General features: G+C 37.7%; 2 protein-coding genes and 1 pseudogene across 3 annotated transcripts in view; 1 reads left to right on the forward strand and 2 right to left on the reverse strand.

Annotated features, from left to right (window-relative positions):
* The window catches only part of ATG4A (autophagy related 4A cysteine peptidase), a 91,523-nt gene extending 82,969 nt beyond the window's left edge, over positions 1-8,554 (reverse strand). Inside the window, exon 1 of one of the 2 annotated variants that reach the window (XM_090263902.1) lies at positions 8,490-8,554. In XM_090263902.1, the coding sequence (XP_090120028.1) occupies positions 8,490-8,499 (10 nt within the window). In that variant the 5' untranslated portion in view covers positions 8,500-8,554. Of the gene's footprint in view, positions 1-8,459 lie in introns of both variants that reach the window. The other variant, XM_090263900.1, reaches the window with a different exon arrangement.
* A 174-nt stretch (positions 8,555-8,728) lies between these two features.
* Positions 8,729-18,213, forward strand: PSMD10 (proteasome 26S subunit, non-ATPase 10). The gene is made up of 5 exons (XM_090264521.1): positions 8,729-8,907; positions 10,980-11,078; positions 11,969-12,115; positions 12,210-12,376; positions 17,358-18,213. Exons 1-5 carry the CDS (start codon positions 8,794-8,796, stop codon positions 17,509-17,511), a joined length of 681 nt encoding a protein of 226 aa, XP_090120647.1. The 5' UTR covers positions 8,729-8,793; the 3' UTR covers positions 17,512-18,213.
* A 6,484-nt stretch (positions 18,214-24,697) lies between these two features.
* Positions 24,698-26,159, reverse strand: LOC149991005 (keratin, type II cytoskeletal 8 pseudogene; annotated as a pseudogene).
* Between the last annotated feature and the right edge of the window lie 589 nt (positions 26,160-26,748).

The following is a 26,748-nucleotide window of genomic DNA, read 5'->3' on the forward strand; positions in this document are numbered from 1 at the left end:
AAAATTAAATAACAAGTCATTATCATTCACAAATACAGAAACAAAAATCCTTAACATAATAGCTTTGCAAAATTATAATTCAGCAATCTATATACAAATTTATATACTATGACCAAGTGAGTTTATTTCAGGGATGCAAGGGTAGTTCAATATTTGAAAATCAAACAGGGTAATCCACACATTAACAGACTAAGTAAGAAAAATCACATGGTCCTATCAATTGACAAAGAAAAAGCTATTTGACAAATTCATCACTCATCTATGATCAAAGTCCACAGAAAAGTGGAAATTAAGTGGAAATTGTCTTAACTTTAAATGAAATAAAAATTTTAACAGAAAGAATTAAAACTTTTATTTCATCTCTTGAGGTAACATGTCAGTGGGGAGTCCATTCTTAATGCATAGCAAAAAAATCTTTAAAATCACCTCTCTCAATTTTAGCCATTCTTAAAATCCTCCTCACATATTTACCAAAAAAAAAAAAAAGAAGAACAAAATCCTACAGCTAACCTCATCCTTAGTGCTAAAAGACTGCTTCTCCCCTAAGACCCAGAACAAGGCAAGGGTTCAGCTCTCAACACTGCTATTCATCGCAGTACTGGAAGTCATAGCCAGAACAATAAGGGAAGAAAAAGAAATGAAAGGCAGATAGAGTAAAAAGGAAGAAATACCACTGTCTCTATTTGCAGATGACAAGGTGGTCTACAAAGAAAATCCTAAGAAATTGAAAATAAATAAGATAAAAAAGAAGACCTCCTAGAACTTACTCATTAAATTCAGCAACATTTCAGGTATCATTATACAAAAATCAATTGTATTACTATATACCAGCAATGAACAGATGGAAGTCAAACTGTAAAATACAATATATTCACAGTCACTCAAAAAATGAAAGAGTTATAATTCTAACAAAACATGTACAGGCCTTGTGTGCTGAAAACTACACAATGCTGAAAATGACAAAATACTAATAAAAGAAATAAAAGAAGATCTAAATAAATTCAGAGAGATACCCTGTTCATGGCTTGTAAGGCTCAACATAGTAAAGATGCCAGTTCTTTACAAATTGATATAGCTATAACACAATTCCTATCAACATCCCAGAGGATTTTTTTAGATATAGGCAAGCTTATTCTGTAGTGTACAGGGAAAGGCAAAGAAACAAACTACTGAAAAAATAATAAAGTGGGAGGAATCATTCTATCCAATTTCTAAACTTATTATAGAGCTATAGTAATCAAGATTGTGGTATGACACAGGGAAAAATACATGGTATATCAGAACAGAGAATGCAGAAATAGGCCTATACAAGTATAGCATACTCATTTTTTACTACAGTACAAAAGCAATTCAATGGACCTGAAGCAATTAGATATCCATAGTTAATAGATTAACCTCAACCTATCTACTAAAATCAAACTATATACTAAAATTACCTCAAAATAGATCATGGACCTGAATGTACAATGTAACTATACAATTTTGAGATGAAAATACCTGACAAAATCTTTGAGACCTAGGGCTTGGTGAAGATTTAACAAAAGCACAATTCATAGAAGAAGAAAAAAAAACAATGAATTGGACATCATTAAATTTTTTTTTAAATTTTCCTTCTCTATGAAAAATTCTATTAATAAGATGAAAAGACAAGCCATGGAAAGGAAGAGAATATTTGCAAACTACCTACATACATGATAAAAAAGAAGTTGTGTCTCAAATACATAAAGAACTGTCAAAACTCAACAATAAAAAAATAACAACAAAGCAATTAGAAAATAGGTAAAGGACATAAGGAGATATCACTGAAGAAGAGAGAGGGATGGCAAACAAGCACATCATTAACCATTACAGTAATGAAAATAAAATCACAATAAGCTATCACTATGTACCTATCAGAATGGCTAAAATAAAAAACAATGACAATGATGACCAGGACGCAGAGAAACTGGATCTACCATACATTGCTGGTTGGAATGGATAATGGTATAGCCATTCTGGAAAAAGTCGGTCAGTTTCTATAAAATTTAATATGTACTTACCACATGACCCACCAATCACTATCCTGGGCACTTATCTCAAATGAAAATTTGCAGCTACACAAAGCACATACACTCAAATGTTCAAAACAGTTTTATTTGTAATAGCCCCAAAGTGGAACTAACTGAAATGTCCCTCAATAGGTGAATGGTTAAACAAATTGAAGTGTAATATATCCATAGCATGGAATACTTCTCTGTAATAAAAAAAAAAAAAAAAAAAAAAAAAACAGATTATTGATATACATATCAACTTGGATGAATCTCAAGGACATTATGTTAAGTGAAAAAGACTGGAGAAAGTCACATGATTTTTTATTCCATTTATATAAAATTGTCAAAATGACAAAATTATAGAGGAGAATAAATTCCTGTTTGTGAGGGGTTATAGATTTTGGGGGTAAGTGGTGGATATAACTATAAAGGGGTAGCTTTCTAGTGGTGAAATATTTTTGTATCTTGATTGTGATGACAGTTACACAAATCTATACATATAATAAAATAACATAAAAGTGCACATGCATAATTCCAATGGCAATTTCCTGGCTTTCAGATCATATTATAATTATGTGAAATGTTAATGATTGGGATAAATCTGATGAAGAGTATATGGAGCCTTTTAGTAATATTTTTGAAACTTCTCATGAATCTTAAAAAGTTTAAAAAGAAACCACTTATAAAGCATATAGCTCAGAACATGGAAGCTAAAACCCAGAAAGTAAATAAAATATTTAATTATAATAACCTATAAAATATGCCAGTTTCATGCAGGGACAGCTTTCAGATAGGGAAGGTTTGTATAGGCCAGTGATATACAATGCCAAGGACATTAATCTGTAGCATCAAAACATGTGCTTAAAAATATTATAGACACACCGTTAAAAAGAAGAAAATTTTACCCTTTGTGACAGCATGGATGGACCTGGAGAATATTATGCTAAGTGAAATAAGCCAGTCAGAGAAGTACTGGGGGTGTGGAGGGATTGATCAAAAAGAAAAAAAAGTGAGAGCATTCATGGACATGGACAATGGTGTGTTGATTCCAGGGGTTAAAAGAATGGGTGGAGGTGGGAAGAGGGTATAGGGAAGATAAAGGTGATGAGAAAAAATTAACTCAAATTAAATTTAAAAGAAAAAAATTATATATTAGAGCCAAAGATTAAAACATCTCATTTTAACCAGGTAACTGACAATTGTGAAGTGCTTGCAAAATGCCACATAAACAAATCATATCTGTATACAATGAAAAATCAATTGAGAAAGGTCTTTGGGCCAATTGTTTAAATTTTAGTAATTGGTGGGAATGGAGAAGTTCCATTATAGTTAATTGATTTGCGGAACCCTGTATCCTAGTTTGTTTCACTATAGAATATATTTCTTTCCAGTTGTGCTATGGAAAAATATTTGCATGAGGTAAAATATTCAGTGATAATTAGAAAGGAGCAAATGAGAAATTGCCTCTCTCTGCACTGTCCAAAGTGAAAAACATTAGTCACATAAAGGTATTTACATTTAAAATAATTAAATACAATTAAAATTTTAATTCCTAGACACATTTCAAGTGCACAGCTTGACTAGTGGCTACCATACTAGAAGAGCATAGATATATAACTTTTCCATCATCACAAAGTGTTCTATTGGACAAAATTGTTTTAGGACATGAAAAACATGTAATTTCCCCAAAATTACAGGCAGAATTACAGCCCAAATAGCTCTGACAATAATTAGTACTGCATTATCTGAGGTTTGTGTTTATACATAATTTTATCTTTGGAAATATTGAGCACTACGTTGTAGTAATTAAATGTTAAGGCTTTGGGGTAAAGTAGTTCGGCATTTCCAATTTAGCTCCGACTTCTACTAAACTGTGTGAACTTAAGCATGTTCCTTCACTTCTCTGTATCTGTATTCTCATTTTTTAAAAGGTGGGGGCTGGGGAATAATAGTACCTACATCACAGGGTTGTTGTGAAGCATTAAATGAGATAAGCTCAATATCTGATACATGTGATCTATAAATGTTAGCTATTCTTAGAATTATTCTGTAAGACGTGAAAATGAACTTGGCTTGTTCTATGACCTAGGGTCTAGGTAACCAGTAGAAAAAGTGATAGAGAACATTCAATCATATAAGTAGCAAAGGAGTCAGTCCCTAACAGCCCCCCCCCCCCCACCCCACCTCTGACTCTTCATAGATAAAACAGTAACTACACTGTTCCTTCAAAACTCGGGGCTAGAGACAAAAGAGAAGTGGCCTTCTCCCTTAGAGATCTACTTGTCTTATAGCTTTCAAAAAGTCAAGGGGTACCTCACCCTTGAACTTAAGGAACTCAGAATTGAAAGTTAACTGCCGTGTCATATCAAATAAAATAAAAGCAAAACACATGGTCTATAATAAGTTGCTCAGTAGGTGAGGCCCTCGGAGTTGTTTTTCCAGCTGTTTCTAATAATCAAATCCAATTTCTTCATGTAAAGTTATGGTGAAATGTTACTATACCCAATCCTGTGTGAATACCACATAACAGGCCTACTGTACCTCTGTAATCAACTGGATAAATATTTATTGAACACCTACTACAAACAGGACACTTCTGTTCTACACCAATCACCACCAAACGACATTTGGCAGGTAAAATTAAGTCCATTTTGTGGGGTTTTTTTTTATATGGTAAATAAGGTAGGAATGACTTTTACATTTTTAAACTATTAGAAGAATTGCCCTCAAACACTGAATGGCTCTGAAAATTAGCTTTTGCTGCAGACTCGATCATGTTTCTTAATTAAGTCAATCTAAAATTAAAAGGCAAGAGCAGAATAGCAGTCAATAGGGGGGAGGGGAGAGGGAGAGAAGGGGGATAAGTAAGGGAAGGGATTAGTCAAAGAACCCGTATAAAAGACTCATGGACATGGACAACGGGGAGGGATATGATTGCGGGAGAGGGGGTGGGTTGGGTGGGGGAGAGAAATTAGGGGAAAAGGGGACAACTGTAATCGAAAAACCAAAATAAAAAATAAATAAATAAAAAATAAAATTACAAGGCAAAACAGCACTTATATATGAAACTTATACAATGGAAAAATGAATTCAACAACTAACATTGTTTGAATCACAAGCAATGACAACATGCTTTATACACTTCCCACGTTGTCACAAGTCAAAGCAACAAAACCAAAATGAGATATCACTTCACACCCACTAAAATGGCTATAACAAAAAAGATAGACATTAACAAGTGTTGGTAGAGATGTAGAGAAATTCAAACTTAATACACTGCTAGTGGGAAGGAAATATGGTACAGTCTCTTTAGTAAGGAAGCTGGCAGTTCCTCACAAAGTTAAACACAGAGTTATTATATGGCCCAGCAATTCCACTCCTAGATATGTGTCGAGAGAAATGAAAACATATGTCTGCACAGAAACTTGTACATGAATATGTATACCAGCATTATTCATAATAAATAAAAGGTAGAAACCACCCAAATGCCCATCAACTGATGAATGGATAAATAAAATGTAGTATAGCTACACAATGAAATAGTGTCCAGCCATAAAAGAGAACAAAGTACTGATATATACTAAAATTTGGATAAACTTCAAAAACAATACACTAAGTGAAAGAAGCCAGACACAAAAGACCACATATTGTATCATTCTATTTATATTAAAGCCAAGAAAAGTGAAAATCCATAGAGACAGAAAATAGATTTAGTTGCCTAGGGTTGGAAGTGGAAATGGGAAGTGACTGAAAACGGGCATGAGGTTTCCTTCTGGGATAATGGAAATGTTTTAAATAAGATTGTGGTGATGGTGACACAACTCTAAAATATACTAATAATGATTAAATCGCACACTTGTAAAAAGTGTACAACACCAAAAGCATGGTCCATAGAAGAAAAAATGACAAATTGGACCTCATCAAAATTCAGACCTCTTACACTTCAAAAGATACCATTAAGAAAGGACGAGCAAGGCCCTGGCTGCTGTGGCTTAGTGAATAGAGTGCTGGCCTATGAGCCAAATGTCACTGGTTCAATTCGCAGTCAGGGCACATGACTAGGTTGTACGTAAGGTCACCAGTTGGGGGCGCGAGTGAGAGGCAACCACACAGTGATGTTTCTCTCCCTCTCTTTCTCCTTTCCCCTCTCTCTAAAAATAAATAAATAAATAAATAATTTTTCTTTTTTTAAAAGAAAGGACAAGCAACAGACTGGGAGAAAATATCCACATTTCATATACCTGACAAGGACTTATATCCAGAATACATAAGTAATTCTTACGGCTCAACAATAAAAAGAAAATAAAGATAACAACTCCACTTAAAAATAGAAAAAAAAATATAAACAGACACTGCACTCAAGAGGACATACAAATGGCTGATAAGCACACAAAAAGATGATCATTATCATTAGTTATTAAAGAAATACAAATTATAACTGCAATGAGATATCATTTCATATACATTTAGAATGGCTATAATAAAAAGACAGATGATAAGAAATGTTGGTGAGGATTTGGAGAAACAAACACCCTCATACATTGCTGGTGGAAGTGCAAAATCATGGCGCCACTTTGAAAAACAGTTTTGTAGTTTCTTAAGAAGTTAATCACCAATTTGCCGCATGATTCAGTAATTCCAGCCTTAGGCCTATATCAAAGAGAAATGATAACACATGTCCACACAAAGACTTGCACACAAATGCAAGCATTATTCACAATAGACAAAAAGTGGAAACAAGCTGTATGTCTATCAACTAGTGAGTGAGTAGGCAGACAAAATGTGTTATATCCATAAAATGGAACACTATTTGGAAATAAAATGCAATGAAGCATCAAAAATATTACGCTAAGTGAAGAAAGACAAACAAAAGAAGACCACATATTGTATGATTTCATTTAGATGAAACGTCCAGAACAGGTAAATTCATAGACGCAGAAAGTAGATTAGTGGTTACCTGGGGCTGGGAGTAGGAATGAGCATTAATTAAATGAGAATGAGGGACCTTATAGGGGGAGTGAAAATATTCTAAAACTGATTATGGTGATGGCTGAACTACTCAGTAAAGTTACCAAAAATCATTTAATTATACACTTGAAATGGATGAACTTTATGATACGCAAAATATATCTCAATAAAACTGTTAAAATAAGAAAAGAACAGTAGGGAAAACTGGGTGAGGGGTACAAAGGAACTCTGCACTATCTTTGCAACTCTTCTACAAATCTGAAGTTATTCTGAAATAATTTTTTTTTAATTAACAAGAATATGTTTCTGGATTCATATCAGTATGTGGCAGTCCCTATCTATGTAAAAAAAGACATTTATGTGGCAGTCCCTATCTATGTAAAAAAAAAGACATTTAAAAGGGGAGAAAATTGGAACTATTGTAACAATATAATCAATAAAGAAAAGCTGGGGGAAAAAAATAAACTATCCCACAATTTCCTCCAAGAAAAAAAAAAAAGACATTTATAAAATGAAATAGTTAAAATATCATTACAGATCAAGACTAAGAGATAAACATTTGGAACAATTTTGATAAAAGGGAACACTGACTATGAGCCCAAGTTAAACAAAATGTTAGCTTCCCCCCCCCGAGAAGAATTCCATTATTCACACCAGTAGTCTTGTATTACAAAAAAAGTACTCTATTGTTGTTGTTATTATTATTTTGAAATTCATCAATAAACATTTGTTGAAATTTGTTTTCTCCCTTGTTATAGAAGCCTCTTCGTCTAAAACAAGCCTAAAACATTTACTATCGGCAGTTTACAGAAAGTTTACCAAGCCCTGTTCAACACCATAAAGAGATAAATATAACAGTCTTTTTCTTGAGTGTATTCTTATCATTACCTAGTTTTGGCATACTGCTCTTCTGTGATATGCCCTATAAAGGATAAGCCTTACATCTCTTTTGCTATGGCATTATTTGAGATTTCCATAAACAAAAACACTATGAGCTTAATAGTTCTAGCAAAGCCTCGATGTCATCGTTATAACCGCAATATTAAAGGGCCAACACCGTACCACAGTATCAAGATGACCCTCATCAACTTGTGTCACCAGGCTACAAACTCAGAGGCATCACACTCTGCCTTTGGCATCACCCTGGCACATCACTTTACTATGGTGCCATGGGCTATCATTGCTGTAACACAATTCTGTCCTGATTCCTTTCCGCCGAGATGTCAGAAGAGTTAGTCCCTACTTCTTTCCACTCCTGTGCTGGCGGCAGGGAGGGGGAGGGTGGCCACAGCCACTGGTAAGAGCTCCGGAGATAGCAGCGAGCTCCTACTATTGTCCCTTCCGCCTGCCACTGCAGTTCAGGGCCCCCGTGGGACAAGAACTTTAGGCTCCCATAACTCTCTTGCCATGATTCCGCACCCGTTTTGCGTGCCGACTCAATGCCGCACGGCGACCACCCACCCTGGTTCCACACGAAGCGGGTCCCAGTACCTGACTCCATTCTCCAGCTGTCATCCTGGGCCAGTTCCACCGGCCCCTAGACTACGGTAGCCGCGAGGGACCCTGGGACTTGTAGTTCCACGCTGCTAGAGGCAGAGTCAATGAGAGTCACAGAGGCGCCTCCCTGGAACTGAGCTCAAACTGCAACTCCCAGACACGCCCTGCGATGAGGACAGGAGCCGAGGAACGAGAGAGGTCGGTGATTGGTGGAGCTCTATCGGTTCTTTTGATTGGCAGTTGGAGCCGGCTCTGTGAAGTCGTTGGTCCTGCTGCACAGAGATCCTGGGAAAGCGAAATGGAGGGGTTTGTGTCTAACCTAATGGTCTGCAATCTGGCCTACAGCGGGAAGCTGGAGGAGTTGAAGAAGGAGATCCTGGCCGATAAATCTCTGGCTACTAGAACTGACCAGGTAAAGCAGCGTTGGGGCCTTTCCTCAGGCGGCTGCGGTGACGTGGGTCAACGTGGCTGCCTGGGGCGGCCGTGCGCACGGAGGCCGGTTCCCTGAGGGCCAGATCCCCGCCCCTGTCGCCGTGTCCTCATCCCTAAGGATTCAGAATGGGGCGGCCGGAGCTAGTCCCGCAAACCTGATTGCGGGCCCGGGGGCGGGGACAGAGGAGCCTAGTACATAGCTCACTGAATTTTGGATATTTCTAAAACGTTTACTGCGTTTCTCAGAAATGTCCCATCTTTGATATCCCTGAGGAGTAAAGCTTTTTTTAAATGGGTGTCTTTACTTTTACAAGTGATTTTATTCAATGTAACACGTTTAATTGAACGCCTCTTCTGTGCCAGTTTGCTAAGAGTTGGGAAGACAGTCGAGTGGAAAAAGAGGATATACATAAAGTAACCCCAAATCATATGTCCGATTACAAATTGTCGTTAAAACTCAGGAAAGACGTTTACGTGGTGGTTTCAGAACCCTTAGAAAAGCCGAGTTTTATAATTGAAAAGGCTTTGCTAAGGAGGTTAGACCTCGCAGGATAAGTGGGATTTCCTTGGACGATGAAAGGCAGAGGCAGAACAAACGTCAGTAGACTTTGGGAAGTGTTTTTTCTGCCTTGCTCCTCAAAGGACCCTCATGCTCTCACCCTGAGCTTCTTAGAAGAATCACAGTGCCCTTAGTAAGCCACTCAGTATTTATAGCTTGCCTTCTATTTGACAGGCACCGTGCTAATTAGTGGTGATACAGTGTCACATAATTAGAGATCTCCGTTTTGTGTCTTTGGGAAGAGAATTAGAAGTCAGGGTACTTTTTTTGCAGGAACTTTCCTTTATTTGCTCAACTGAAAATGGTTTTACCTTTGCCTAATTTATCTTTATTATGGTCTGTAAATGTTTAATACTTTAACTTGATTTAATGATATTAAGATCAAATAATACTTCCAACCATTCTTCATCAAGTCAATGGCATAAAAAGGGGGAACCTATTCAAGATCAAGAGACTTTAACATAACCAAATGCAACTTGTGGGCCTTGTATGGATCCTGATTGAAACAAATCAATTGCAAAAAGATGATTTGGAGAAATCTGAGTATTAGATGTTATAAAAGTGTTGATTTTTCAATTATATTTACTTTTTTAGAGTTAGTGTTAAATTTAATAGGTGTAATAATGGTCTCAGAGCTGTGTAGGAAAGTGGTTTTGTTCTTTTAGATAATGAAATATTTAAGAATGAAAAGTCATAATATGTAGGGTTTGTTTTTAAAAACCTCAACAGGAAAAAATTTGATGAAGCCAATATGGCCTATATTTTTCTATTATATTCCCTCTATTTTTGTGTTTTTGAAATTTTTTATTATAAAGTTTAAAATATCGTTTTCTTTTACATAGGGCTAAGGAAGATAGCTTTTTTTAAAGTAATGTCGCTCTCTAATTCTGTGTGTGGTATGTTTCTTTAATGGATATTCAGGTAATCTCAACTCGTTTTATTAACAGTTCTTCCCCATAGATACGTTTGTTCTTTCTAGAGAATCTAAACAGGGATTCGTGTCCCAACTTCACCATTTAGTAGCTGTGTGACCTTGGACAAGTTGCTTACCCTGAGGAGTCTTGGTATACTCATCTGTAATATGGGGATAATATCCACTGTACAGGATTATGGGGATTAAATGAGACATATGTAAAACTAGCACAGTGCCTGACATAAAAGTACATAAATAATGCACTAGTAAACAGCCAGAGCTCTATTTCTGCCAGAACATTCAAATCAGTTTCTTACTCTACTGTTTTCATGGCTGCTTTCTGCCCAGAATTACTTATATTCATTACTGTATTCTCCCCATGCTACTAAAACCCTGATCTCTCTTATATTAGTAATAATATGGTTTAAGGTCACCTACCTGAAGATACAGTGCTCCCCACTTCTTGTTTCCGAATTATAGGTTTGCTGGCCCCAATCTTATTTTTTTCTGCTTTTTTCCTTTAGTTCTTCTACTTCTCTTCAAAAATGTTGATCTAATTGTTTCTCTTTTTCCCATGTAGGATAACAGAACTGCATTGCATTGGGCATGCTCAGCTGGACATACAGAAATTGTTGAATTCTTGCTGCAACTTGGAGTACCAGTGAATGATAAAGATGATGTGAGTACTAGGCAGAGTTGATAAATTCCCAGTTATCTGTAGACTCCAGGCTGGTGTTTAGTGAAGCCTGAGTATTAAGCTTATAAACAAAATTGTAACCTTTATTACTAAGAAATTACAGTATGGCCCTGGTGACTAACCACAGAATGAATAGTTGCATTATTTTAAAATATTAGTTTTGCCACTAATCCCCTGTAATTTAAAGTAAACATGCAAATCAAGGCTTATTACAATGACCTCTAACTGACTACAGACCTGTTCTTTTATTTTTATGTTGGAAATTTGTTTTTGGTAAATATTGCCCAAATAATGAGGGCCTAGATATCTTTTTTGTTATATAAAGATTTATTATAATGGTTTGGTTATTTTAGGATAAAAATTGTGAAGAATAAGGATGAAAACTTTTTTTAGGATTCTTTTTCAAGGATGCTCACTGAGGTAATACTTATATTAGCAAAGAAATAAAAAACAATTCAGTGGAAGAATTGTTGGATACAGTCAGTATATCCATATGATAAAATAATATGCAACCAATAAAGTTATGATTCTAAAGAATGACATAGAAAAATTCTCACAGCAAAATGATAAGTGGAAATTGTAGAAAACGCAACTCACAGAACTTTATGTCCTCTGATCCCAATTTGAAAACACATTAGAATTAGGCTTAACTATCATTACCTCTGTGTTATGTATGGGATTATGGGTGGTTTTTCTTTTCTTTTGTATGCGTATGCTTTCAAAATTTTCTACAATGTTTAATGAGGGGAAAAGACGGAATGTTATTTTTTTAAACCATTCACACATCGCTCTTTGTAAACCCTGCCTAAATGTTAGCATTAATCTCTGTGCATTTCCCCCCCTGGTTTTTGTACTGCCCACCTCTTTTACAGGCCGGTTGGTCTCCTCTTCATATTGCTGCTTCTGCTGGCCGGGATGAAATTGTAAAAGCACTTCTGGGAAGAGGTGCTCAAGTGAATGCTGTCAATCAAAATGGCTGTACTCCCCTACATTATGCAGCTTCCAAAAACAGGCATGAGGTAGGGTTTTATTCCTAGACAGTTTCTTTTGAATTCTAAACCTGTATGCAAATACAAATAGATATCTGCATTGTTTTCTTCTCCAACTTTCCAGATTGCTGTCATGTTACTGGAAGGCGGGGCTAATCCAGATGCTAAGGACCATTATGAGGCCACAGCAATGCACCGGGCAGCAGCCAAGGGTAACTTGAAGATGATTCATATTCTTCTGTACTACAAAGCATCCACAAACATCCAAGACACTGAGGGTAACACTCCTCTGTAAGTGATAAGTAGCAGTCAATTATATTCTACTTGACATTAGCCCTCTTACACTAATTCTTACACATCGTTTCCTTTTTTTTATACTGCTTATTAATGTAATACATGCATATGTATACTTTTGAAAGTACACAAAAGTATAAAGACAAAAATTAAAAATGCCTATCATCTTGCCACCCAGAATCAACTACTGATAAGATTTTTATGTACTTCCTCCCAGTCCTTTATAAGTAACCGCATATTTTACTTTTTTTGTAAAATTGGGATCATTCTGTGTATGTGGTTTTATATCTTGTTCTTTTTACCTCATAGTATATCATGAATGGCTATATACAATTCCATTTTATGGATACTCTGTAATTTAATCATCCTTATATTACTATATATTTAAAGTTTTTTTTTAGTTTTCCACTATTATAAACAATGCTACACTGACCAACTTTGAACAAAAAATTTTGGCCATATTGCTGATTATTACCTTAGTGTATACTCCTAGAAGTAGAATTGCTAGGTCAAAAAATAACACACATTTTAAAACTATTGCTATACGTTGACAAATTGCTCCCAGAGGAGAGTATCATTATGCCCTCCCAACATCAGTTTGAGAGTGCCTATTACCCCCTCACCAACACTGAAAATGTCCTTCTGTTATATGCAAAATGATATTTCATAGTTGTAATTCACACGTTTTTTTATTATGAGTGAATTTAAACATTTTAATGCCTCCAACTATAACTTTTTTATGTTCCTTTTTATTTCCTTTGGTGAATTTATTTTTACTGATTTTTTAAGAACCCTTGACTTGATACAGTAAAAATATTAACCTTCTGCCATGTTAGTTGAGAATATTTTTTCCAGTTTGTCTTTTCATGTTGTTCATGACTTTTTTAAATAACAGAAGTCAAACCTATTAATCTTCCCTCATAACTAGGAAGTTTTTCCTCACCCTGAAATTAGTTAAATATTTGTCTATATTTTATTTTAGCATGGGTTTTAGAGTTACTGTTATTGTTTTTCATTTAACTCAGACCCATTTGGAAGTGATTTATGTGTATGGCCTGAAACCATCATCTACCTTGATATTTTTCTTATAGTACTTGGTCATTTTTCTTCTTTATTGAATGGTGACCCTTCTTTTTTTTTGAACCAGAAATTCTGATTCTTCTTTTTAGTCCAAAGTGAGATTCAACCTTTTCTAATTTGACTTTAAACCAACTTTTAAAAAAGTATTATTTTCTTAAACCTTAGTTTTAAAAATCTGTTCTGTAGTTCTGAGTGACCTGTTTAGAAATACTTGCATATTGCTCTTCATAACAAAAAAGAAGGTGGCCTGGAGAAATCTAGAAGTCAGGCAGTATAGGGTCCGGGAAGAGCCTAGGATTTACAAACTCAGCCACTTACCAACTATATTAAATACTTATATTAAGTAACTTTGAGTAGTTACTTAACCTCCCTGAGTCTTAATTTACTGATCTGTAATATGAGAATAATAATTCTTTCCTTAGTAGATTGTTGTGAGGTTGAAATAAAATAACATGTACAGTATCTAACACCCTGCCTCACAGACTATGAGTGCCCAACAAGTTTCTCTTCCTCAGTTTCTGCTCAGGCATGTCATCATAGGCTAGGACTTGAACATCTGTCATAATTTCAATGGTAAAATGGTGATACTAATATAGTATTCCCTCACTTATTGCTGGTATTACACTCCAGCCCCCGCCCCCCTGCAAAGTAGGAACGTTACATTTATTCTACTCTCATAAACCTACGTAACTTAAACAACATACGTATACAGTACCACAAAATCTCACAATATAGCAAAAAATCCACGATAAATAATTAAATATAATACTTTAAAAAGCCCCGCGATACAGTGAGGCCACGATAAAGTGAGGCCACGATAAGTGAACCGCAATATAAGGAGGGACTACTGTACCTTGTTACAAGGTGGACCTAAGAATCAAATGAGATAAAATCTTTTACACTGCTTTTCCAAAATATAAACCATACAAATCCATGTTAGCAAATTATGAATAGGGCTTTCCTAAATTCAAACCCTAAATGATCGCATTTGTTTGGTGTAAATTACTTCTAACCTCAATAAAATAAGGAAGCTTTTTCTTAGGCTGGCATTTATTTTTTTTAAATTATATTTTATTGTTTATGCTATTACATTTGTCCCAGTTTTTCCCCTTTCTCCCCTTCACCTAGCACCCCTCACTCCCTCAGCAATCCCCAAAACATTGTTCATGTCAATGGATCATGCATATAAAGTTCCTTGGCTACTCCATTTTCTATACTGTACTTTACATCCCCATGCCTATTATGTGACTACCTATTTGTACTTCTTAATCCCCTCACCTCTTCACCTATCCCTCCAGAACCCCCTCCCATCTGTCAGCCATCAAAATGTTCTCTGTATCCATGATTCTGTCTCTGTTCTTGTTTGCTTAGTTTGGTTTTTAGACTGAATTGTTGATAGGTACGTATTTATTGCCATTTTATTGTTCATAGTTTTAATTTTTTTTTAATAAGTCCCCTTAACATTTATATAATAATAGTTGGTGATGTTTAACTCCTTAGTTTTTTCTTGTCTGGGAAGCTCTTTATCTGCCCTTCAATTCTAAACAATACCTCTGCTGGGTAGAGCAATCTTAGCTGTAGGTTCCTGCTTTTCATGGCTTTGAATATTTCTTGCCAATCCCTCTAGCCTGCTAACTTTCTTTTGAGAAATTAGCTGACAGTCTTACGGGAACTCCCCTGTAGGGAACTTAACTTCTTTTCTTTTGCTGCTTTTAAGATGATCTCTTTATCGTTAACCCTTGGCATTTTAAATATGTGTATTGGAGTGGGCCTCTTTGCATCCATCTTGTTTAGAATTCTCTGTGCTTCCTAGACTTGCATGTCTATTTCCTTTATCAGGTTAGGAATGTTTTCTTTCATTATTTTTTTTTCAAATAGATTTCTAGTTTCTTGCTCTTTCTCTTCTCCTTCTGGCACCCCTATGATGCAAATGTTAGAATGCTTGAAGTTGTCCCAGACGCTGCTTACACTATCCTCATTTTATTATTTTTTTGGATTCTTTTTCCTTCTTGTTATTCTGATTGGTTGTTTTTTTTTGCTTCCTTATATTCCAGATCATTTATTTGATTCTTGGCTTCATTCACTCTACTGTTATTTCCCTGTAAATTGTTCTTTATTTCAATTAGTATATCCTTTGTTTCTTACTGGATCTTTTTTATGATGTTGAGGTCCTCACTAAGTTTCTTGAACATCCTTGTAACCAGTGTTTTGAACTCTATCTGATATTCCTTATCTCCATTTCGTTTAGTTCTTTTTCTGGAGTTTTGATCTGTTCTTTTGTTTGGACCATGTTTTTTGTTGGCTCATTTTTGAAGCTTCCCTGTGTTTGTTTCTATGTGTTAGATGGAGCTGGTATGATTCCCTGTCTTGGCCTAATATAACAGGTGTCCTATAGGGTCCACTGGCACAGCCTCCTTTATGACCCAAGCTGGGTACTCGAGGTGTGCCCTTCATGTGGGCTGAGTACACCCTCTTCTTGAAGTTGAGCCTTGGTTTCTGTTGGAAGGTCAGTGGGAGAGATTTACCCAGGACAGGGTAAATGCAAGGATTGGCTGTGACCACTGACCACCAACCTCTGCCTTCCATGGAAGGTCAGCTGTGCAGGGGCTGGGTGGTGGTGCTTCAGCATGGTCTGTAGCTGTCCACTGGGTTTCCCAGGTGGTGTAGGCCAAGGTCAGCCCCCACCTCTATTTTGCCTGGGGCCGCCCAGCCTGAGCTATGAAGTAATCCGAGATGGCTGCCACCTCTGCTGGCCTTGCAGATTCCCAGGGGAAGCCAAGCTGTGAATCTAGGCTGGCTGCTGTTAGTGCCATGCCTGGGGCCACTTAGCAAGTGGTATGGTGGCTGGTGGCTCATTGAGGCTGACTGTTGCTTATTTGAAAGTATTTTTGAAGATGTGAGGCATGAGCCAAGACCAGCCATTCAAATGGAAAAGCGACTTTTAACAGGTGTAAGTTGGATGGGAAGGTGCATCAGAGGATCTCTAGGGGGGTGGCAAATAGTGTTAGCCAGATTGATGGAGTCTCAGATATGGCACCTGCCTGCCAGCTCTGTGGCTCTTGGGGGGAAGGGTCAGGAAAGGGATAATGGCCTCTTCCCACCTTTCTGTCTGGGAGGAAGCTGTCTCCCAGCTTTCACTTTGATGCCAGACACTTCAGTTCTTCCCTGTATTCCACTGGTGCCTTTCAAGCTGCTACCCTGGTGTTGGAGCCCAGAGGGAGTGAATCTGAGTAGTTTGTATGTGGGTTCTTCAAGTGGAACTGCTTGGGACTCTAGAAATCTCTTCCACTGGTTCAGTCCCTGCTGGTTTTTACGGCCAGAAGTTATTGAGACTTATATTCCTGGCACTGGAACCTTGGGCTGGGGGGCCTGGTGTGGGGCTGGGACTTCTTGCTCCTGTGCTATCCCTCCCAAATTTTTATCCACCACATCTGGATGTGGGACCAGCCCATTCTGCATTTCCACACCTCCTACCAGTCTGTGGATGTGATTTCTTTAATTCTGTTGTTGTCAGACTTCCATTCAACTTGATTTCTAACAGTTCTGAGTGATGGTTCTATAGTTTAGTTGTAGTTTTGATGTGGTTGTACAACAAGGCGAGCCATGTTTACCTTTGCTGCCATCTTGACCAGAAGTCAGGCTAGCATTTAGATTCTTTCATTTATTGCAATAAGACCAGAATTAGGATTTATGATTTATGATCTGGTATTATAAGGCTTTTTCACTGAATTTTAACTGAGAAACACTCTTCTCCATGCAAATTGATTTTCCTTTTCTAATTAAATAACTTTCCAATATTACACTGCCTAATAATATGCACTTTAGAGTACCAATTGGGAAATCTTAGCCATTACATAGAAGTAGTAGTGATTTATTGCTCTTTGTTCTTCAATTTCAGACACTTAGCCTGTGATGAGGAAAGAGTGGAAGAAGCAAAACTGCTGGTGTCCCAGGGAGCAAGTATTTACATTGAGAATAAAGAAGAAAAGACACCTCTGCAAGTGGCCAAAGGTGGTCTGGGTTTAGCACTCAAGGGAATGGTGGAAGGTTAAGCAGCTTGGATTTATTCTTATGTTGTATGTTTTGTGGTTGTCCCCAGTGTCCTGGAAACAAATGTACTTGTGCATAAGACATCTATTAATATGAAGTTTTTTTCACCTTCAAAGTCTTATAAACATTTTGACTATTGTTTCTGCTGAGATATTTGTTCTAAGTTTACAATTTGCTTTCTAGACATTGAGTAACTGTTGAGATTGTTTTACTATTGTTGCATATTCATTATAGAATTTTAGTTAATTTTGAGTAAGGGATTCTGTGGTTATTGTGAAATTTTAGCACTCTCCCATGCACCCTGTGTCCTCTGAGGCAGAACAACTCCATAGCCTCAGGCCAGTTGTTCTGCCAAATGTTTTAGGTGGATTCTAGAATGTTCCTTATGTACAATTGAAACAACCTAACTTGTTTTTCAAGCTCACTCAGGCCTATACCAAAAATTGCTGTTTTTTTCAACAGTATGTTCAATTTATTTTTGTTAAAGGAGGATATTTATATATTTTAGAGGACCAAATATTCAGTTGGAGAGCCTGCTATTCCAAGTTTGGCATTCAAAAGCACTAAAATAATGAAAAACTATAGTCTATGTACCCATGTATCTTTTTAATGAGCTGTTTCCCTCAATAAAGAGTGTTGTTTTTAAAAAGAAAGTTTTGAAGTACCTATATTGTCATCTTGTATTAAAAAGAACATAAAGATTATTAACATGTTATGGTACAAAAAATTACTTTGATTTGTATTTCAGAAACTAAAAAAATAAAGCATTGAAAGAATGAATCTCTCAATTTTTCTTTGAAAATCAGTTAAACACCCACTAAAACCTTAAAGTCCTTCATAAAGACATTTCTCAGTTTTTGGTAGCTCTAAAGTCAATAAAAGTAATGAAGATTGAACTGAAGCTAAAATCTTTAAATATAGTAATCTTATGAATTGCTAATCTAATCATAAAATCCAATGACCTCCAAGTGACTATATTCTTTTTTATTTTGAATTTTGTGCTGTAAATAATGCTTAAAGTAAGTGAGCCCACAAATTTACATTAATTTGGGGTCAGGAGACTTAATGACCAGTAGCTAAAATGAGTTTTGTAAACACTAGTTGATTTGCAAACCCTTTTTACATAAATATTTTGAGTACTGATCTTCACAAATATTAATCAGGGAAGCATCTTTTTAATGGAACTGAACTTTGTTTATTGAATACCAGAGATAGAATTGATGATAAAGGAAATAATTTCTTTTTCTTTCTTTCTTTTATTGTTTATTACAGTTTTCCCATTTCTCCCCTGCCCTGCCCACCTCCCCCCATGCCCACAGTCAGTCCCCATTTAGTTGTACATGTCTGTGGGTCATTTATACTAGTTCCTTGACTAGACCCTTCCCCTTCTTTTCCCTCTTCTTCCCCTCCCCCCTCCCTTTGTGTCACTGTCAGTCTGTGCCTTTTTTATGTGCCTCTGGTTCTATTTTGCTCATTTGTTTTGTTCATTAATTTCATGTATCAGGTGAGATCATATGGTATCTGTCTTTTGCTGCCTGGTTTATTTCACTTAGCATAATATTCTCAAGTTCCATCCATGCTGTCGCAAAAGGTAGGAGTTCTTTCTTTCTGCTGCATAGTATTACATTGTATAAATGGACCACAGTTTTTTCATCCACTCATTTACTGATGGGCACTTTGTTTTTTTTTTTAAACCAAAGCTTCAAAGACAAGTAAGATTATTGAATTTTTATTGATTGGTTTAGACCTTTTATAAGACCTATTTTCTAGGACACAGACATTGTAAAACATTTATCACTAAAACAGGTTTGTTTAATTGAAATTAGCACCTCGGTGCAGTTGAAAGAACATTATATCAGGAATCAGAATTTGTGGTCTGGTCTTTGCATAATCTCAAACAGATTATTTTACCTTTTTTCACTCAGAGATTCTCCTCTGGGGATTGGCTGAATATATATAGCAATGATCCAGCTTTTTAAAAATCTGTCTCCCCTACTAAGAATGTAATTCTGCATTATCTTCTGCATCTAGCCATCATTGTCAGGAGTGAGCCACTGTGGGCATTATCACCCTCAGGTAGCCTAGGATTGGAAAAGCTTAAGTATTATTGATAAAGCTTCCTTCCAGCTCTTTTAGATCTTCTTACTGAAAGTTCATCAAACTTGAGTTACACACAGGCTTGCATAAGAGCTGCAGATTTTAACTTCTCAGTATACAATATTGAGAAGAAAGTCACCTGGTACTCAAAAGGTCACAGACAATATCAATATACAGAGTGGGGCAAAAGTAGGTTTCCAGTTGTTATGTATGGAAAATAATATAATAATAAGTAATAATAAAAGATTAAACTCCGCTTAATGTACTCACAACTGGAAATCTACTTTGCCCACACCTGTATATGGTTTCTTAGCTGTTGGTTAAGAATTACTATGGTTTAGTCCCTTTTCATTATAGATCACTATAATTTGCAGTACAAATTCCAGCCTTCCTCCTATAGAGTCAATACACCACTGTTGATAACATGCCAGAACTTGTCATAGCAAAGCTATATGCTCCCTGAGGACAAGAGCTAGGTCTGATTCTTCTCACCATTGTATTGCCAGCCATAGTACCTGGTTCATATTAGCCATTCAATAAATATCCTATTGGTGACTGAATAAACAGATTAATTTGGGGAGAATAAAGGCTGAGAGCCCAAAAGCTGTTCTGTTGACTTTAGCATATTCTAGTTGCTAGATGCAGAAACAGAGAGAAGTTTCTAGAAATATTTTTGGGTGGTGAGAAGTGAATGATTAAGAAGCCCAAGTCTGGTTTGGAATTTGGCTGGGACTACCCATTTAAATGTTGACTATCTATAGCAAAATATATCATAGTACCTTCTCTGAATAAGAATTATGCTGAAATAAGTTAGTTGAAGTTTAATCAGAATATTTAAGTAATAACCTATTCCATGACTTATTTTCTGAGCCACTGATAGTAAGAAAAATCTTTTGTTTGCTTATTGAAAAGCTCTTTAACATGAGTCCATTTTCCTGCGAAAGTAAGATTTAGTGAAAATGTTATGATTACATATTTTATAGGGTCTCAGGATTTAGTGAAAACATAAATATATGGTATATAATAGATGTACTAACAGAAGATTAAGGAGACTAGGATGAAAGTCACACTGACCCAGAGAAGGCTTATGGTAAAGTCAGTGGTAACTCATGTGAATTGATTTGGGAGGGGCTGAGCAACCTCTCTTTTCCACAAATACCTTCCCCCTAGATTTTTTGATCCTTGAAATTCCACCATTTAGACTCTGGATTAAATAATTACCTTTGTTCAAGAGTCTCCTGTTTAAAGGTAAATATTGAGTTGGCCAAAAAGTTTCATTTAGATTTTTCCATAAAATAAAAGACACATTTTTCATTTTCATCAATAACTTTACTGACTTGCATATTTTGACTATGTTGGCTATCTCTCGAAATTGGCTTCCAGTGGGTGGAAACCAGGGTACTGCTAAACATCTTCCAATGCATGAGACAACCCCACAGCAAAGAATTATTTGACCAGAATGTCAATAGTACCAAGAAACTTCATGAACCACTTCTGACACATTCAATAAGTCACCTTCTCCATACACTGCACAAATCTTTTTATTCACTTCAGTTGCATTTTTAACTTTCTTGAAATAATAAAGCATAATGTACCGAAAATGTTGCATATTTTCTTCCCTCTTCAATATTGAAATGGCTGCAGAAAAATTCACCAACTTTGGTAAGTTTTTTTAAATGCACACTGATATGACAGATGTCATTATACAATCTAAGAAAATTGTTTCGAATGAAGTTAATGACAGCTAAGCACTACTCGAGCCATCGTATGGAAAAAAACTAAATGAACTTTTTGGCCAGCCCAATACTCCTAAGAGAGCTAAGACCTTATCAACCAGAATGACATCACTGGATGATGAAAGATCATGTTCACTGGACAAGAACAAGTCACAGAATGGCTACCTTTTGAAAGGGTGGCAAGGGTCCTGAGCAATGAATCCCACCTGAAGGATCCAGACCTGAGTGAGTCACTGAGCTAATAGACACATGAGAATTCTGGATGTTTGGAAAATAAGACGACAAAAACCAGGAAGGGTACTGAAAGGAGACGTCCAAAATACCACTTCAGATGAAACGTACCTACTTTCCAACCTTGCCCAGGTAGGGTTTCTGCATGGGCAACATGTAACTCTCCATTTTAAAATGCAGTTCTCTCCCTCTAGTCTTGTAAAATTCATCGTTATTTTCAGCTCAGCTTCAAGGTTATCAAGATTGTTTTCTAGAAGCCCAAAAACACTGAGGGGGAGGGATCAGGAGAGATAAGTGGAAGCTACACTAACTTCCTCTCAGGACCAATCTGGAATTACAAATGAACTGTAGAGAAATCATCCTGAATAACCAACTGAACACTAGATGGAGAGAAGCCTTATAAGCAAGGACAGACACAAGAAACCACTTCACCACAATGAGACCAGTAGGGAGTGTGGAGGAGGTGCGAGAGGGCTGGCTGGGCTCCCATGAGTGGCAGCTGAAGTTCCAGAAGGATATTTTAGCAACCAGGGATTCCCCTTGAGAAGTGTGGGGTCTACACCTGGGCTTAGCTGGGCTCCCCAGCCTACAGCACCAGAGCAAGAATGGAACCCAGAAAAACAGGAGGGTTTCTGTCTGAGAGGGAGAGATGGGCGGAGATGCAGAGAGCCTCTTAAAGGACCACGAAATTTTGTATCCAGTCCCTTACCCTGGGCTCTGGCAGAGGGAGAGCAGAGTGAAGTACAGGTGCTTGAGGAGAGTCCAGGGTTAGTGGCTCTGGTGAGAGAACTGAAGGAACAGCTACTAGAATCCCTGTGCTGAGTCATCCCCCATACTGCAAAAGCCATCTTTCTCAGGCAAAACACTCCTCTCTCAGTGGCATCAGCCCAAGGGAAAGCAACATCCCTGCCCACAGGAATTACTCCACCCCACCCTGTGGTGCTTAAGCCTGGCTCCCAATTACAGTTTAAGATTATAATCACAGATCAGTTTAATGACTAACGTGAAAAATACAAAGAAAAAGCCAAAATGGGAAGACAAAGAAACAAGACCCCAAATGAAAGAACAAGAAAATTCTCCAGAAAAAGAACTAGATAAATGGAGGCAAGCATTAATCAGATAGAAAGTTTAGACTAATGATTACAAAGATACTCACCAGCATAAAAAAAGACATGGAAACTATAGAAAAAGACCAGTAAAATAAAGAATGCAATATCTGAAGTAAGTAATACATTGGAAGGAATAAACATCAGTTTAGATGAAACAGAGGATCAAATCACTGTTCTGGAAAACAAGGTAGAAAAAAACACCCAGGCAGAGCAGCAAAAAGAAAAAAGAGTTTTTAAAAAATGAGCCCTGGCTGGTGTGGCTCAGTGGATTAAATGCTGGCCTGTGAACAGAATGGTTGCCAGTTCGATTACTAGTCAGGGCACACGCCTGAGTTGTGGGCCAGGAGGTGCACGGGAGGCAACCATACATTGGTGTTTCTCTCCCTCTCTTTCTCCCTCCATTCCCACTCCTAAAAACAAATAAATAAAATCTTTTAAAAAATAAAATATTTATTTTAAATGAGGAGAGATTAGGAAACAATTTGGACAACACAAAGAAAGAGCTCATATAAATGATCTAACCTTACATTTAAAGGAGCTTGAAAAAGAACAACAAAGACCAACGTGAATAGAAGGAAGGAAATAATAAAGATCAGAGCAGAACTAAACAAATAGAGTCTTAAAAAATGATACAAAAGATCAATGAGTCCAAGAGCAAATTCTTTGAAAACATAAACAAGATTGACAAATCTTTAACCAGACTCATAGAGAAAAAGAGAAAGGACCCAAATAAATAAAATCAGAAATTAAAGAGGAGAAATAACTACTGATACCAAAGAAATACAAAGCACTGTAATAAAATACTATGAGTATTTATATGCCAACAAACTGGATGACCTAGATGAAATGGATAAATTCCTAGAAATATACAATCTTCCAAAACTAAATCAGGAAGAATCAGAGAATCTGAACAGACAGATAACACCTAGTGAAATTGAAGCATTAATCAAAAAACTCCCAACAAAAAAAGCCCTGGACCAGATGGCTTCACAGGTGAATTTTACCAACATTTCAAGAAGAACTAACATCTCCCATTCTCAAACTATTTCATAAAATTCAGGAGGAGGAAAGGCTCTTGAACTCATTTACAAGGTCAACATTATCATAATTCCAAAATCAGATAAAGACACTACAAAGAAAGAAAATTATAGACTCATATCTCTGATGAACATAGATGCTAAAATCCTCAACAAAATATTAGCAAATTGAACACAACAATGCATCAAAAATATCATACACCATAATCAAGTGGGATTTATTCCAGGAATGCAAGGTGGGTACAAAATTTGCAAATCAATAAATGTGACTAACCACATGAACAAAATGAAAGGTGGAAACATGACCATATCAATAGATGTAGAAAAAACATTTGATAAAATCCAGCACCCATTAATGATAAAAACTCTCAACAGAGTGGGATTAGAAGGAACATACCTAAATATAAGAAAGACCATATATGACAGCCCCACTGTCAGCATCATACTCCATAGGTAAAAGCTACAAGCCTGCCGCTTAAGATCAGTAAGAAGACAGGGATGTTCACTTTCACCTCTCTTATTCAACATAGTGCTTGAAATCCTAGCCACAGCAATCAGACAAGAAATAAGAAATAAAAGGCATCCAAATTGGAAAGGAAGAAGTGAAACTCTCTTTATTTGCAGATGACATCCTATATGTATATAAAGAACCCCAAAGATTCTACCAAGAAACTACTAGAACTGATAGGTGAATTCAGCATAGTAGCAGGATACAAGATTAATATCCAGAAACCAGTTGCATTTTTATTTTTATTTTTTATTTTTTATTTTTATTTTTGGCAGAGCCAGGTGAGACTTTATTTTGGGGAAAAAGGAAAACACTTGATCTGGCTCCTAGTCAGGGACATGGGTAAAAGGCTGTAAACTTACCCACTGCAAGGGCTAGCTGAGGACTGGGTGGGGCTGAGCTTCAGGTGGGCCTCCTCTGCCCTCCACTCCCCTGCGCAGCTCGGAGGATGGGAGGGACCATAGCAGTCATTCACTTGGGCAGGACATCAGATGACTCAGACACCAGCTTCTCATCACGGGTCTCAATCTTCTTCACAACCACCATCTTGGAGGAGCTGGTGCTGGTGCAGCTGAAGGAGCCAGAGCTCCCGCCAGAGCCCAAGTTGGCCTGGAAGCCCATGCTGTAGTTGAGGTTGCTATAAACTGGGCTCAGCGCACCTGAGTAGCCGCTGGTGGCCTTGGTATGGATACTCATGTTCTGCATCCCAGACTCCAGCCGGTTCTCCTTGCCCTCCAGCAGCTTGCAGTAGGTGGCGATCTCCACGTTCAGGGTCAGCTCCATGTTCATGAGCTCCTGGTATTCACGCAGCTGCCAGGCCATGTCCTGCTTCGCAGTTCTCAGAGCAGCTTCCAGCTCAGCCACTTTGGCCTGAGCATCCTTGACAGCCAGCTCACCACACTGCTTGGCATCAGCGATGGAGGCCTCCAGGGCAGCCCTCTGGCCTTTGAAGCCATCAATCTCAACTTAGATGTGGCTGATGCTCCGGTTCATCTCAGAAATCTCTGTCTTGGTGCGACGCAGGTCATCCCCATGTTTCCCAGCCAATGTCTGCAGCTCTTCATATGTGATCTGGTACATGGTCTCAGCCTCAGCCCGGCTATGGTTAGCAATCTCCTCATACTGGGCCTTGACCTCGGCGATGATGCTGTCCAGGTCCAGGGAACGGCTGTTGTTCATGGACAGCACCACGGACATGTTGGAGATCTGGGACTGCAGCTCACGAATCTCCTCTTCGTACAGCTGCCTGTAGAAGTTGATCTCATCAGTCAGTCCTTCCAGGCGGGACTCCAGCTCTAATTTGTTCATGTAAGCTACATCGAGATCATTCTTGATGAGGACAAATTCATTCTCCATCTCTATGCGCTTGTTGATCTCATCCTCGTACTTATTCTTCAAGTCCTCCACCATCCCCTGCATGTTGCCAAACTCTGCCTCCAGTCTCAGTTTCTCCTGGAACAGTGTTTCCTGCTGCCGCCGAAGGTTGTTGGTGTAGTTCTTGAACATATTGTCCATGTTACTGCAAGTTGTCTTCTGCTGCTGCAGAAGAGTTCACTTGGTCTCCAGAATCTTATTCTGCTGCTCCAGGCTCTGCACCTTATCGATGAAGGAAGCAAACTTGTTGTTGAGGGTCTTGATCTGCTCCTTCTCCTGGTTGCACACAGCCTGAATGCTGGGGTCCAGTTCCAGCTTCAGGGGGCTGAGCAGGCTCTGGTTTACTTGGACAGCTTTGATGGACCCTATACTCCCCGCTCCACCGAAACCTCCAGCCAAATTCATGTTGGCGCCCAGGCCAACCCGGTAGGTGCTGCCTACCTGGGAAAAGGCCAAGGAGCTGATGCTGGGCCCACTCGAGTATGAGCAGCTGCTGAAGGCCCGGGGGCCAGATGTGGACACCCTGTAGGTCATCTCCTGGGTCATCCTTGTGGACATGGTGGAGGCTGGAGTGGAGGCTGGAGTGGAGGCAAGGAGGCCAAACTAGAAAGAGGTTCAAGAAGGAGCCAAAAAGCTGCTTCTCCCAGTTGCATTTTTAAATGCCAATAATGAACTAACAGAAAAGGAAATTAAGAAATCAATCCCGGCCCTGGCTGCTGTGGCTCAGTGGATTGAGCGTCGGCCTGCGAGCCAAGTGTCGCTGGTTCGATTCCCAGTCAGGGCGCATGACTAGGTTGCACGTCAGGTCCCCAATTGGGGGCGCGAGTGAGAGGCAACCACACAGTGACATTTCTCTCCCTGTCTTTCTCCTTTCCCTTCTCTCTCTACAAATAAATAAAATAAATAAATAAGTAAATAATTTTAAAAAAGAAAAAGAAAACAATTCCATTAACAATTGCTACAAAAAGAACAAAATACCTGGGAATAAACTTAACCAAGGATGTAAAGGACCTGTACTTCAAAAATTATAAGACACTGAAGGAAGAAATAGGAGATACAAATAAGTGGAAGCACATACCATGTTCATGGATAGGAAGAATTAACATCACTAAAATGTCCATATTCCTCAAAGCAATCTATAGATTCA

Source organism: Furipterus horrens, unplaced genomic scaffold, assembly GCF_987537825.1.
Source record: "Furipterus horrens unplaced genomic scaffold, mFurHor1.1.pri manual_scaffold_17, whole genome shotgun sequence".
NCBI lineage: Eukaryota > Metazoa > Chordata > Mammalia > Chiroptera > Furipteridae > Furipterus > Furipterus horrens.

What these genes read in the sequence shown, in the direction of transcription:
- PSMD10 (XM_090264521.1), top strand. Translation starts at nt 8,794, where the DNA reads ATGGAGGGGTTTGTGTCTAACCTAATGGTCTGCAATCTGGCCTACAGC. An exon ending in CTTCCAAAAACAGGCATGAG is followed by an intron (nt 12,116 to 12,209) that starts GTAGGGTTTTAT and finishes CCAACTTTCCAG; the next exon opens with ATTGCTGTCATGTTACTGGA. An exon ending in ACTGAGGGTAACACTCCTCT is followed by an intron (nt 12,377 to 17,357) that starts GTAAGTGATAAG and finishes CTTCAATTTCAG; the next exon opens with ACACTTAGCCTGTGATGAGG.